General features: G+C 41.7%; 2 protein-coding genes across 3 annotated transcripts; one reads left to right on the plus strand and one right to left on the minus strand.

Moving 5' to 3' along the window:
* Positions 1-308: 308 nt before the first annotated feature.
* On the plus strand, positions 309-8,079 carry znf395a (zinc finger protein 395a). Of its 2 annotated transcripts, XM_047580346.1 has the most exons (10): positions 309-387; positions 1,863-1,942; positions 2,572-2,708; positions 3,097-3,206; positions 3,289-3,461; positions 3,594-3,694; positions 4,629-4,839; positions 5,576-5,665; positions 6,648-6,718; positions 6,828-8,079. In XM_047580346.1, exons 2-10 carry the CDS (start codon positions 1,865-1,867, stop codon positions 6,937-6,939), a joined length of 1,083 nt encoding a protein of 360 aa, XP_047436302.1. In that variant the 5' UTR covers positions 309-387; positions 1,863-1,864; the 3' UTR covers positions 6,940-8,079. The 2 variants fall into 2 exon arrangements, with proteins under 2 accessions (XP_047436302.1, XP_047436301.1); XM_047580345.1 differs by lacking the exon at positions 309-387 and having other exon boundaries at positions 1,331-1,942.
* A 194-nt stretch (positions 8,080-8,273) lies between these two features.
* gtf2a2 (general transcription factor IIA, 2) lies at positions 8,274-12,049 on the minus strand. The gene is made up of 4 exons (XM_047580348.1): positions 11,881-12,049; positions 9,418-9,522; positions 9,074-9,235; positions 8,274-8,754 (listed from the first exon to the last, which is right to left on the minus strand). The coding sequence occupies exons 1-3, from the start codon at positions 11,950-11,952 to the stop codon at positions 9,077-9,079; spliced, it is 336 nt and encodes a 111-aa protein (XP_047436304.1). The 5' UTR covers positions 11,953-12,049; the 3' UTR covers positions 8,274-8,754; positions 9,074-9,076.
* Positions 12,050-13,005: the final 956 nt, after the last annotated feature.

A 13,005-nucleotide genomic window follows, 5' to 3' on the forward strand; every position in this document is an offset into this window, starting at 1 on the left:
TCACAACATCTGCTTCTTTATAAGATGTGGATTTAACGACTGAAGAAGACGAACAGTCGCTAAATGGACATAAACAGGAAGGACGTTTTGTCCTAAGTGTCTTTGTGTGTGAGAACAGTTGTGCCACAGCCTTAAGGAATAAAACCACGATGACAAAAACCAACATCTTAACATTTAAGTAAAGCTGAACCTAATGAGAACAGGAGGAGCATCTACTGAGCTCTAGTCCGGATCCAAACATGTCCAGATCCGGTCCACGTCTTCCTGCTGTCTGTCCTCATGCTGCTGGACTGAAGCAACTCACACAAACCAGATCTACTCAGCAGCAACAGCAACAACCTCCTGTTCTTCATCTGCTGTTACTTCTTCTTCTTGGAGGATCTGCAGGTTAGTCACAACTGGTTCATGTTTCAGAGCTCACCTGGTTCACGAAGGAGCTGAGAGTTTAAAATGATTTGGTTTGGTTTAAAGGAACAGAAAGAAAAGGAAATAGAGAGAGAGAGAAAGTTAGAAGGATGGAAAGAAATGAAGAAAGAAATAAAGAATTTAGAAGGATGAAGGAAGATGAGACAAAGAAAGTTGTGACATTTAAAGCAGATCAGCTGATTGTGTTTGTTCTCATTTCATTTTAAACTGTTGTTATTGTGAAATGTGTGAAGGAATCTGAGGTCAGAGGAAGCGAGGGAAGGATTTATGTCCATGTATCGTCACTAAGACAGAAAGACGAGTCTGGGTTGATCAGAATATCACACCCTGTTTCCCTTCATTCAAACTGGGGGACGTCCACAAACTTTTGGCCTCAACAGAGACGGAAACAGACTAAAAAGTTACTGATGTAACACTGGGTTCACATCAGCGCTTTGTTTCACACACATTTTATACTGAAACACACACACACACAATAACACACACACACACACACACATTAACACACACACACATTAACACACATTAACACACACACACACACACAAATTAACACACATTAACACACACACACACACACACACATTAACACACATTAACACACATTAACACACACACACACACACACACACATTAACACACACACACACACACATTAACACACACACATACAGACACACATTAACACACACAGACACACACACACACACATTAACACACACAGACACGCACATTAACACACACACTCACACACACACATTAACACACACACACACACACACACACATTAACACACACAGACACACACACACACACATTAAGACACACACATTAACACACACACACACACACTCATTCACACACACACAGACACACACATTAACACACACACACAGACACGCACATTAACACACACACACACACACACACACACACACACACACACACACACACACACACACAGACACACACACTCTGACTGTAAATGACTCAGTGTGATTCCTCTCAGACTGAATCCACAGCTGTTGGATGTTTCTGACTCATGTTCATAAACTCTAGTTGGATCATGGTCGACACAGAAGAAGAAGGAGAAGAAGAAGGAGAAGAAGAAGATCAGAATCAGAAAACTTTATTAATCCTTAGAGGAAATAGTTCTGCTGCTGTTGCTCCATAATGTGACAGTTTCCAAGGAGTCAAATACAAACAGGACGAAGTAGAGAAAAATATATTAGATGTAAGATGCAAAAAAAAAACAAGATTGCACAAGTAAAGTAAAGGAAGAGGAAGAGGAAGAGGAAGAAGACCTGTCGTCTTTCTGTCCTGGCTCAGTCTCAGCTGATTAAAACATGAACATGAACACAACACGTCTGGTTCTTTCGTTTCTGTGGTAGAGACCCTTAAAGCATCGGTTTCCATGGTAACCCTGTGTCTTTCAGACATGCTGCCTCAGACCCGTCTGGGCAAACGTTCTCCTCTGGGGGCGCTGGTCGGGGTCAGAGGTCATCCTGGACTGAAGGTGAGAGAGCCGCCGTTAGTCACCTGTCCATCATTAAGCCCCACCCACACGGTCTGATTGGCAGCTCTTTGCTGGAGAAACAACCTGATGAGATTTTAACGTTTAATTCGTCACATTCACAGTGAAATGAATCGCTGTGGTAAAAGTAGAAACAGTAATAAATACACAAATAAAAGTATAGATGTATAACTGAGAATAACAAAATACAAAACAAACTGTAAACTTGAAATGTAAACTTAAAGATCATTGTCTTTTAAGAGGCTTCTACACGGTGTATCATGCTTTTATTTTGAAGGAGTAGGTTTGTACCTTTATTTAAATAGAAAATGCCTCATACACTGACTGTCCCTGATACAGACCCCGGCTCCATAAACGCATGTTCATCAGCGCTACTTTGCGTAATGGAAATTTTATTGTGAAAGTTTGTGATGTTTTCCAGATTAAAAGCACATGTATAAAGCTGGAGGTAAAACTTGAATCTGTGTCTGTTTACTCAGTGATTGGTTCGTTTTACGGGAAAACCTCCCACACTATGACCTCATCTCCTTCCTTCCTCCAGGTCTCAGCGCTGCTTTGATTGATTGACAGCTGTCTCAGCCAATCACGTGGCTGCTCTCTCTCTCTCTCAGGTGTTCTTACCGTGTGGACGAGCAGGTGAATGTTCAGGTACGACGGAGCTCATCGATCAGAGCGACGCCTCCCTCTGGCCTCCGTCCTCCTCCTCCTCCTCCAGATCTGTCTCCGCCTCCATCGATGTCCCCAGAAGGTTGGACACGTTCTTTTTTTCTGTTGTGGACATAGAAAACATTTCTCCTAAACTCTCTCACTTTGAGGAAGATGAACTGGTCACATGACCTCCTGCATCGTCTCCAGGGAAACGACAAACATGTGTTTCCACTGAACCTTAGAGACAAACTTTTCTATGGATGCGTCTGAGAAACGTCCTCATGAGAGTAAAGATGTTTTATCTTCAGATGTTTGAGAGGTTTTAAGAGATGAAGCTGTTTCATTATCTGTGTTTATTGAGATATTTAGGTTTTGTTCATTTCCAGAGCGAATGGAAACGTAGCCTTTGTTCATAAAGTTTAGTTTTGAAGGAGAGTGTCTCTTGGTTGTTGATGTCCATGTTGTGACTGTGTCTCCGTGTCCTCCAGCCAGAGGAGTCCTCAGGAGGTGGACATGGACGAGCTCATGGCGGCCATGGTCCTCAGCAGCCTGTCCTGCAGCCCGCTGCAGCGAGGCCCCGCCCACCAGGAGGCAGCAGGTACTAAACAAACAAAAACAAACAAACAAACAAAAACAAACCCCAGCTGATGGAACGAACACTGACCTCGTCCCTGTCCCAGCTCCTCTGATGGACGGTGGCGGCGGCGGTGACTTCTCTGACAGCGGCTACTGGAGCGTTGGCCACGCCCACGGAAGCCCCGCCCCCTCTCCAACGATCGCAGAGTCTGACACCAGTCCGGCCACGCCCCCTGACGAGGGCCTGGACATGGAGCCGGCTCCACGGAGACGCAGGGTGAGACACGTCCACGGTGACGCTAACGCTACTTGGACAAACTGAGACACGTTCACAGTCGTTCACTGGGTTCAGATTATTAATCACATTAATCAGGACGATGATTAAATCCTGGTTCCTGTTTCCTGTCAGAACTCGGTGAAGGTGGCCTTCAGGTGCCTGTGGCCGAGCTGTGGGAAGGAGCTCACATCAGTGGTGGGAATCAAACGTCACATCAGGACGACGCACCTGTGGTGAGACTCACTTCACAGTCTACATGATTCAAGATCACTTTACACGTCACAATATTCATCACATCCAAAAACAACTGAGTCCGTCAAGATGATTCTGCATCAACTATGAACCACATGGAGACGGGACTCATAGAGTCTGACCCTGTGACTCCATCTAGTGGTGTCACGGTGCTACTACAGATAATACACAGAGTGCAGCCATCTAGTAGTGAAAGTTAGCGTAGCATTGATATGTAGCATGTGGCCTCGGTGACTGTTAGTTTAGCATTGATATATAGCATGTGGCCTCAGTGACTGTTAGCTTAGCATTAATATGTAGCATGTTTCGGGGACTGTTAGCTTAGCATTGACATGTGGCCTCGGTGACTGTTAGCTTAGCATTAATATGTAGCATGTTTCGGTGACTTTAAGTTTAGCATTGATATGTAGCATGTTTCGGTGACTGTTAGCTAAGCATTGATATGTAGCATGTTTCGGTGACTGTTAGGTAAGCATTGATATGTAGCATGTTTTGGTGGCTGTTAGCTTAGCATTGATGTGTAGCATGTAGCCTTGGTGACTGTTAGCTTAGCATTGATATGTAGCATGTTTCAGTGACTGTTAGCTTAGCATTAATATGTAGCATGTTTCGGTGACTTTAAGTTTAGCATTGATATGTAGCATGTTTTGGTGGCTGTTAGCTTAGCATTGATGTGTAGCATGTAGCCTTGGTGACTGTTAGCTTAGCATTGATATGTAGCATGTTTCGGTGGCTGTTAGCTTAGCATTGATATGTAGCATGTTTCAGTGACTGTTAGCTTAGCATTGATATGTAGCATGTTTCAGTGACTGTTAGCTTAGCATTGATATGTAGCATGTTTCGGTGGCTGTTAGCTTAGCATTAATATGTAGCATGTTTCAGTGACTGTCTTCCCTGACCTCTGACCTCTTGTAGCCGTGGTGGAGAACATGAGCGATGCTCTCGCAGCGAGGAGGATTTTTACTACACTGAGATCAACCAATGGGATGAGCAGCTGCAACAGTCTCCGCCCACATCTCTCCTTTGTGACCCCACCCCTTCCTCCCCCCCATCTCCAACCTGTGGCGCTTTGAGTCGCTCCGCCCCCTCCAGCTTCTGGCAGGTCCAATCAGAGCACTCGTACCAGGTAGGGCGGGACTTAGCGGCCATTACTCTGCATCCTTCTCAGACCTGATCTGTTTTACAATAAACTCACTAAAGTATAAACTGTTTATTTTAATACCTGAACATGACTGAACAAAGACAGAATGAAACAGATCACAGACTAAAGTGTCCACTTATGAGGACACCAGGTCTAAATGAAGCAGAATAAACTTAAAAAAGCTTTAAATTTTACCCCACATGAGGACGCAGGGTCACAGTTGTCAAACATGTGGTCAATGGGCCAAAAGTGGACTTTCAGACAGTCGGGATGTTTTTGCAAAATTGCAGAATTTATATTGAAGACATTTACTGCATTTGTTCCAATAAAAGTATGATTCATTCCAAAGTCTCACACAGGTTTGATAAGATGTGGACATAACTCTGAGACCTGGAACCAAACAGAAACTGCTTTTCTTTCTCATAAAATGATCTGTAATAGTTCAGTTCATTCATTTTTGGAGTTGTGGTTATTAATTTTCTGACACAGATCATCCTGTTCGTTTATTCTGTTCTGATATTTTATCATATCATATTTTAGGACATGATGTTGAATTTTGTCTAAACTGTAGAGACAGTTGTTTTTCAGCTTCTTAGCTTCTTAGCTTAGCTTAGACGATGGTGGATGATTCAGTTTAACTTCATATTAATTTATAGTCATGAGTAAATGAATCAAACTGGACAAAGACTTTATGTATGCAATGTATTTAATATGTTTTTAGGCTCCACCTCCAAGTCACATGGTGTCGGCAGCAGCTCTGACCACGCCCCCTTGCCGTTGGACGGCCCCTCCCACTACCTGCCACAGACAGGTAAATCCTTTTAACTAAACAATATCATTCCTGTTCGTCTTTAATTAAACTACTTCTAGTTTAACATTTAGCAGCTTTTCAGGACCTGACTCTTGTCTTTGTTCTGTTCCAGCAAGTTTTTACTTTTTATTTAGTTATAACTATTTTATCTTTTTAAACCATTTAAACCCCAGGTGTCAAACATATGGCCCGTGGGCCAGACGTGGTCCTCCAGAAGGTCTAATCTGGTCCGTGGCAGGAGGAATTTGCACAGTGCTAAAATTACACTGATTTTTCAATAAAAGTATCTGTTGTTCAGGTTCACACAGTTGTAGTTTCAGAGTCGAGGACAGAAGTCGACACTGAGACCTGGAACTAAACACAAACTTTTTCTTTAGAAACTTTCTAATAGTCCTGTTAATTAAATGTAAACACTTCATAACATTCTTCTTTGCACTAAAAGAGAAACATGAGCAGCTGTTATTTATCGGTTATTATTCTGGTCCCGTCCCTTCGAGATCAAACTGGTTAAAAGGAGAAACAGCTGAAACCTGCTGGAACTGGTTTCAGGCCGGAGGAGGCGAACAATCAAACCTCATAGTTTCACTTCAGTCTGCAGAAAAAATCCCTCCACATCAGTGCAGCGCTGCCCCCTACAGGACGAACCACGAAGATAAAAATAATAATTCATAATGTTTGACAGCAGAAACACAGCAGCTCAAACCATATGAGGAAATAAAAATTAAAGCATTAGAGAAAAAACTCTAAGATTCAAGGGTCTTTTTGTCATTAACAGAACTTAATGAAATTTTGCAGAGACCGCGGCTTAAAGACTCAACATAAATACACTTAGAAAAAAAAACAAGAACATGTAAACACTGTAAGAATGAACATAAAGTGCATCTTAGTGCAGGTCTCAGTCTCTGAAGGTTGTGAGTGTGTGCGTCTTTTTTAGTTTTATTATAATAATAATAAACAGTAGTTTTTTTCTCCTCTTCCTCAGACGTTGTCGTTCCGGGTGCGTTCAGTGAGCGTTGGTGAACAGTGGCTGCAGCATCAGAGCGCCCCCTGCAGGTTGGTTCTATGTATGCGTGTGTGTGTGTGTGTGTGTGTGTGTGTGTGTGTGTGTTTTTTGTGAGTGGAATATGAACCCATTTAATTTCAATGCATCGGTGTGTGTCAGGAGGAGTCGGGGCGAGGCCAAGAAGTGTCGTAAAGTTTACGGCGTGGAGCTCAGGGACCAGTGGTGCACGGCCTGCCGCTGGAAGAAAGCCTGCCAACGCTTCCTGGACTGAGCGCCCCCTGCTGGACGCGTGTCCTCCCTTCAGCCCGGAACAACGTTTCATTCGTTGTGTTTCCTGAACAGATTTGGCAGCTTTGAAGCAGCGTTCACGTCCAACGACTCGCTGCTCAGCTGCCACTTTATTAGGAACAAGCCGCGCAGAGAAATCAGTGTCATTTAATACGTCACGATAACATATCAAGAATTATTCCTGCATCATTTCTTTGAAGCAACAGTCAAAACCTTTGAGATCGAATCGTTCTATTTTTGTGAAATATTTTGTGACTTTTTTTTTTTTTTATCCGCTGATCATGTTTTTTTCTCGGTGCTCCACATGTTATATAAATATCTCAGTTACTACTTAATGATACTGGATTCACAGAGTTACACGCAGACAGTTTTTATTTCGTCATGAGTTCAGACAACGAAGCTGAAATATTAGCATCATAAAAACGAGACGGAAAACGTGTTGTGATCTGACGAACGACTAAAAAGTTTAAATAATCAGCTGCAACAAGAAATGAAGTAGAACCAACAAAGTGCCTGTAACTAGCTCAAGGGATTACAGTTCACTACGGCTAACATTAGCACGGTAGCTACCTGCTAATGTTAGCCCCCTGTTAGCATTAATGACTAAAAAGTTGCCTAAAATAGTGGAAAAATTACATTCAGTAATTAAATGCTAACAAAGTGCCTGTGGATCATTTTAGCACCATAGCTACCAGCTGATGTTAGCCATGTTTTAGCATGTTACTGTAATTTGCACCAGCATTTTGCTATTTTTATTTTTTGCTAAAGAGAAACCTTGAAATAAACCAAAGGTCATGAATGTTCACTCTGATGTAAACAGTGGCTATGCTAGCTAGCTAATAATTAACATAGCTAGCTAGCTAATACTTAACATAGCTAGCTAGCTAATAATTAACATAGCTAGCTAGCTAATACTTAACATAGCTAGCTAGCTAATACTTAACATAGCTAGCTAGCTAATAATTAACACAGCTAGCTAGCTAATGCTATCCAGGTGTAACTCAGAGTCTTTCTCCTGAATTCGATGACGTGTTTGCATGTTGTGTTTTTATTAACCTGGAAACTGTTTTTCTATGAATCTTCTTTTTGTACCTGATGTTTTAATTAAAGCAGAAAGAAACGATTTTTTGTCTGTTTGATTAAAACCACTCAACTCACTGGTGACAGTTTAAATAAAACCTAAAGTAATGATACAGTAACAAACTCTATAGAAATAAATATATTGAAATAAAACCAAAACCTCTGAATAGACAAAGACCTGATGACGACTGTTTGAGCTGATCGATAACTTTAGAAATAATTAAAAAACGAACTTGATAAAATCCTGATGTTTATCTGTGCATCATAAACAAGTTAAAGTGAGTGTTTTTACATGAACACTTATTATTTTTAAATGTTTTGACGAATCCGACTCTGCTACAAAACAAATCACTCAAGTACGAAAATACAAAACTACAACACAAATTAGAAAAAAAATAAATGTCCAACTCTGTCCAACTAATTCTCAGGTTTTTACAGAAACACTGAGTTACTGACGAGACGAATCCTCCACAGACTGAACGGAGCCTCTCTGTGTTTTAAATAAAGTTTTTATTAAAGATTATCAGCTCAGAAATGAACACAAACTTCCTGCAAACTGATCGATAAAAAACAAAACAAAAAAAAATGCTGCTGGTAAACACACACACACACACACACACACACACACACACACACACACACACTTACAGAACATAAATTATATGTACAGTCCAGGTCCGTGCGAGTCGGTCGTCCCTCTCAACGCTGGAGCCTGAATCTGGAGGAGGAGGAGCATTAAATGACTGGACGGGTCAGGCTAACGTTAGCATTGTTAGCTCAGTCACACACATCAGAAAAGACAAGCTGAGACAATATCAAAGACCCGTTCACTCATTCAGACCAGGATGAACCCATTAACTCATTATAGTTTTTACCCATTAAATACTGATCAACAGACTCTAATGTAGAGTTTATGATCCTCTGAGCTGCAGCAGAGACACGACTATGGACAACTAGAGGACAACAATATGTGGACCACAGGACCAGGTCCAGGACGTCTCTAAAGGTGCCAGAACAGAACCGTGGTTGTGTCTCACCTTTCATTTGTCGGTTTTGTTCTGGGTGGACTCGCTCTTCCCGTCACAGGCCACGATCTTCACCTTGTCCACTTTGACCAGGTCGGTGACTTCTCTGAACTCCACGTCGTTCAGGACGAAGGTCCACACGTTGTCACAGAAGCGGTAGGTGTTCAGAGAACCCTGTGGGACGGAGACACGGCTGAGACATGAGCAGGGACGGGGAGGGACGGGGAGGGATGGGGAGGGACGGGCTGGGACCTGGTGGGACAGGGAGGGACGGGGAGGGACGGGGAGGGACAGAGAGGGACGGGGAGGGACAGGCTGGGACGGGGAGGGACCTGGTGGGGGGGGGGGGTACTCACCCTGAAGTTGACCCTGTTCCGGACCCGGTTGGCGAGAGCCGTGTTGATGGCTTTGTCGAACTGGAGGAGAACCTGGAGGGCGAGCTGAGGAGTGATCTGCTGAGTCTGGACAACAAGACAAGGACACCACGGTCAGATGTCTCACAGGTCACAGGTCTCATCACTGGGTTGGACATTGGCTTCATGATACTTGAGTCATGATATGATCCATTACTGTGATTCTACATAGTTCACTGAGTGAGTGACAGTGCAGCTTAAAGTACAGGTGTGTATATATATATATATACACATATACACACACATATATATATATATGTGTGTGTATATGTGTGTGTATGTATTAGGGCTGTGAAAACTAACGCGTTAACTCGGATTAATCCATCATCAAGATTAATCTGATTAAAAACTTTAACGCAATTAATCTGCAGCAGAACGACTGTGAACGTGTCTCAGTTTGTCCAAGTAGCGTTAGCGTTAGCACCAGCTGATCCGGTAGTGACAGGCAGCAGAACCAACCCATAAAGATGGAAGACGCTAAACAGCACGTTGGTCCTCTCCATGGGACATTTGAGGACAAAGACACCAAGAGGGACCAGTGGAGACACATAAAGTATCATCACACTCTGCAGGAAGGAGTTTTCTTTCCAGCTTCAAACAGCACATGAACCAAGCCAAGCATACGTTAGCCGGGGATTCTGCTAGCACTTGGGCTAACGCGGCTAACAGCTGGAGACAAACCAAGACAAACCAAGACAAAGACAAGCTGCCAATGCTGCTGCTAATATGTGTCCACTCCTGCAGCCACTGTTCACTGGGAGACACTGTTCTCAATAAGAAGCGTCAGCTCTCCTCTGGTTGGACAATGTCCACAAGTTAGTCTGTCTCCGTAGCAACAGGGACACATTCATGTGGACACATGGTGGACAAAGAAAGACACAAAGCACTTCAGCTGTTTCAGGTTGTGTTGCTGAAGCTGTTTAATCGACGCGTTGAGCGCAGATATTATCGCCTTCGTTCTTGAGTCTGTTTGCTCGTGCAAAACGTGTTTAATATAGATTAAGAATTAATGATATTTAATCGTGATTAATGGAAATGAATCCACAGAAACCCTGAGATCACCACTAATATAACACATGTTCTTGTTGCTGGCAGTAGATAACATGGTCTGGTCTGATGGGGTCTGAACGTTGGTTTGGTGCTGAGTGGGATGTGACATTAGTTAAATATATGTCATTACATTTATCAGGCTGGTTTGTTTGTAAGGACGACTGTTTGCTGAGTGAGACCTGTTGTGTTAATCAACTATCAAATGTTTGATTACGAGTTATTTTCCATGAAACTAATGTTGGAGGCTTCACATCGTCTGAGATATGACCCAGATTTTCTAAAGGTTTGACTGTTGTTTTTTAGAACAAAAGTACCCGACACGTAAACTTTAAATTATAACGGAGGTTTTAATAGCTGAGGTCAAACGTAAGATAAAAAGAAAAGTGTTGGTAGATTTGAAGATAATAGGAAAATTAAAGCTGCTGCAGATATTAATTAATGAACAGGTTAATTAAGACACAGTGGCTGAAATAAAGTCTAAAGTTAAACTGAGGATTCTGATCTGTTTAAAAGTTTCTTTTGTCTTCATTAAAAAACAATTAAGAATAAAACTAAGAAAAACAACCAAACAGAGTCTGGCAGCTCTTTGCTTCGGGAGCAATGATAAAAATATTAAACACAGCAACATAAAGATAAAAAAACATATAATATGTACAATAAAGACACAGCAGCGAGGTCTTTCATTTTAAAATGAATAACAATGACAGAAAGTGTTGGTGATAGAAGGATTAATTATATATTTAGAGACGTTGAACATTGACCCTAAAGATTAATAATAGGACGGTTCATTTTAATTCAGCCTGAAAAATGAATCAAAGCTAAGAAGCTAACCGCAGCTACAGAATGGGGCCGTTAGCAACAAGCTAACGTGGCTAATGTAACTAATGTATTAGGGCGATCACACGTCCCCGGTTTCTGGGGACAGTCCTTGTTTGGGATGACCTGTCCCCTGGATAAACCTGTCCCCTGGATAAACCTGTCCCCAAAAATGTCCCCGATGTTTCACTTTATGAATGAGAAAAAAAATGCGCATAGACATAAACAGCCGTTATTACGGTGGCCGGTTAGGAAGCGCTAGTACTGAGCAAGTCGAGCGCACACGATAAATGTTACGGTAGCAAGTCGCACTAGCAGCGACTTTACAGACACAGTAGTTAAATATCAATAAATATGACGAAAGAAATAAAACCGTAATTGTCCCTGGTTATTCATTTTATCTCGATAACATTTAATTCTTTTGATCTCCGAGCTGCAATTGTCCCCGGATTTCATTTCAGAAATCTGGTCCCCTTATATGTGCTAATATGTGCTTATATGTGCTAATGTGTGCTAGTGTGTGCTAATGTGAGCGGTGACCTGTATGAGCTCGTCCAGACTCTCCTGGAGGCTGTTTCCCAGGGTGGTGTTTCTGTAGAGCTGGTACGCCATGACGATGGAAACTACAGCGATAAACGACTGAGAGCGAAGCTACAAACACACACCGAGCTAATGGAGCTAACTTCCTGCTTCCGCTTCTTCTTCTGCGGTGCTCAAAGAGCTAATGGCTGAATAGCGCCCCCTCCTGAATGCATCGGTGTGTTGAGGAAAAAGTCCAAATATAATGTCGAAAAGAAAAATGACCTATTGAGACCATAACAACTTGTACAGAGAAGTATTAGAGCCTCCCACGAGAGAAAAACAATGAGAGGAGGTACTTTTATTTTATTCATCATGCACTTTGAGGAAAAGGTAATATACCATATACTATATACTATATACTATATACTATATACTATATACTATATACCATATACTATATACTATATACCATATACTATATACTATATACTATATACTATATACTATATACTATATACTAATACAGAGAACTACACTGTGCTTGGGAGCTAAAAGACAAAGTATTTTTTTTGTTACTAAAGCCCAAGTATAGTTTCACCACTTCATCTAACATCCTGCACAGCATTTTGTAGAAACGGTCACATGTTCTGGTTGTTATAGACTTTTTCTCAACATTACATTTCAGATTTTTTCTCACATTGTATTTCTACATTTTTCTTGAAGTGCATGATGAAAAACAAATCTGCCTCCTCTAATTATTCCCCTCATGGGTGGCCCTAAAATCAGTAAGATACCAGAATAATATAAGTAACGGCATCTCATTTTTTCCCCCATTTGTTTTAGAAAAAAAAAATCATAAATAAAAGGAGTGTAATCTAGGCTCATGTCTGTCTGCTGTCTAGTCCTGGGTCTGTTTAGTCCTGGTCTCAGTGTTGTGATCTGTCCACTTCTCTGAATGAAACAAACGGTAAATTAGAGACAGAAGTTATTGTCATTGAAAAATGGTCTATTCTATTCTATTCTATTCTATTCTATTCTATTCTATTCTATTCTATTCTATTAGACCCTGTGTTTGGACTCATGTCTGACACCTGTGTTCTGTTGCTTAGCCCAGATTTTTCCAAACATTTGAATTCTGATCTG

Source organism: Mugil cephalus, chromosome 3, assembly GCF_022458985.1.
Source record: "Mugil cephalus isolate CIBA_MC_2020 chromosome 3, CIBA_Mcephalus_1.1, whole genome shotgun sequence".
NCBI lineage: Eukaryota > Metazoa > Chordata > Actinopteri > Mugiliformes > Mugilidae > Mugil > Mugil cephalus.

Bases quoted from the DNA above. Each gene is read 5' to 3' on its own strand.
- znf395a (XM_047580345.1), top strand. From the start codon at position 1,841: ATGGTAACCCTGTGTCTTTCAGACATGCTGCCTCAGACCCGTCTGGGC. The intron at 2,709-3,096 runs GTTGGACACGTT...CGTGTCCTCCAG, and splicing joins TCCATCGATGTCCCCAGAAG to CCAGAGGAGTCCTCAGGAGG. The intron at 4,840-5,575 runs GTAGGGCGGGAC...ATATGTTTTTAG, and splicing joins AATCAGAGCACTCGTACCAG to GCTCCACCTCCAAGTCACAT.
- gtf2a2 (XM_047580348.1), bottom strand. From the start codon at position 11,952: ATGGCGTACCAGCTCTACAGAAACACCACCCTGGGAAACAGCCTCCAG. The intron at 9,523-11,880 runs GTCACCGCTCAC...CTTGTTGTCCAG, and splicing joins GTCTGGACGAGCTCATACAG to ACTCAGCAGATCACTCCTCA. The intron at 9,236-9,417 runs GTGAGTACCCCC...TCCGTCCCACAG, and splicing joins GGAACAGGGTCAACTTCAGG to GGTTCTCTGAACACCTACCG.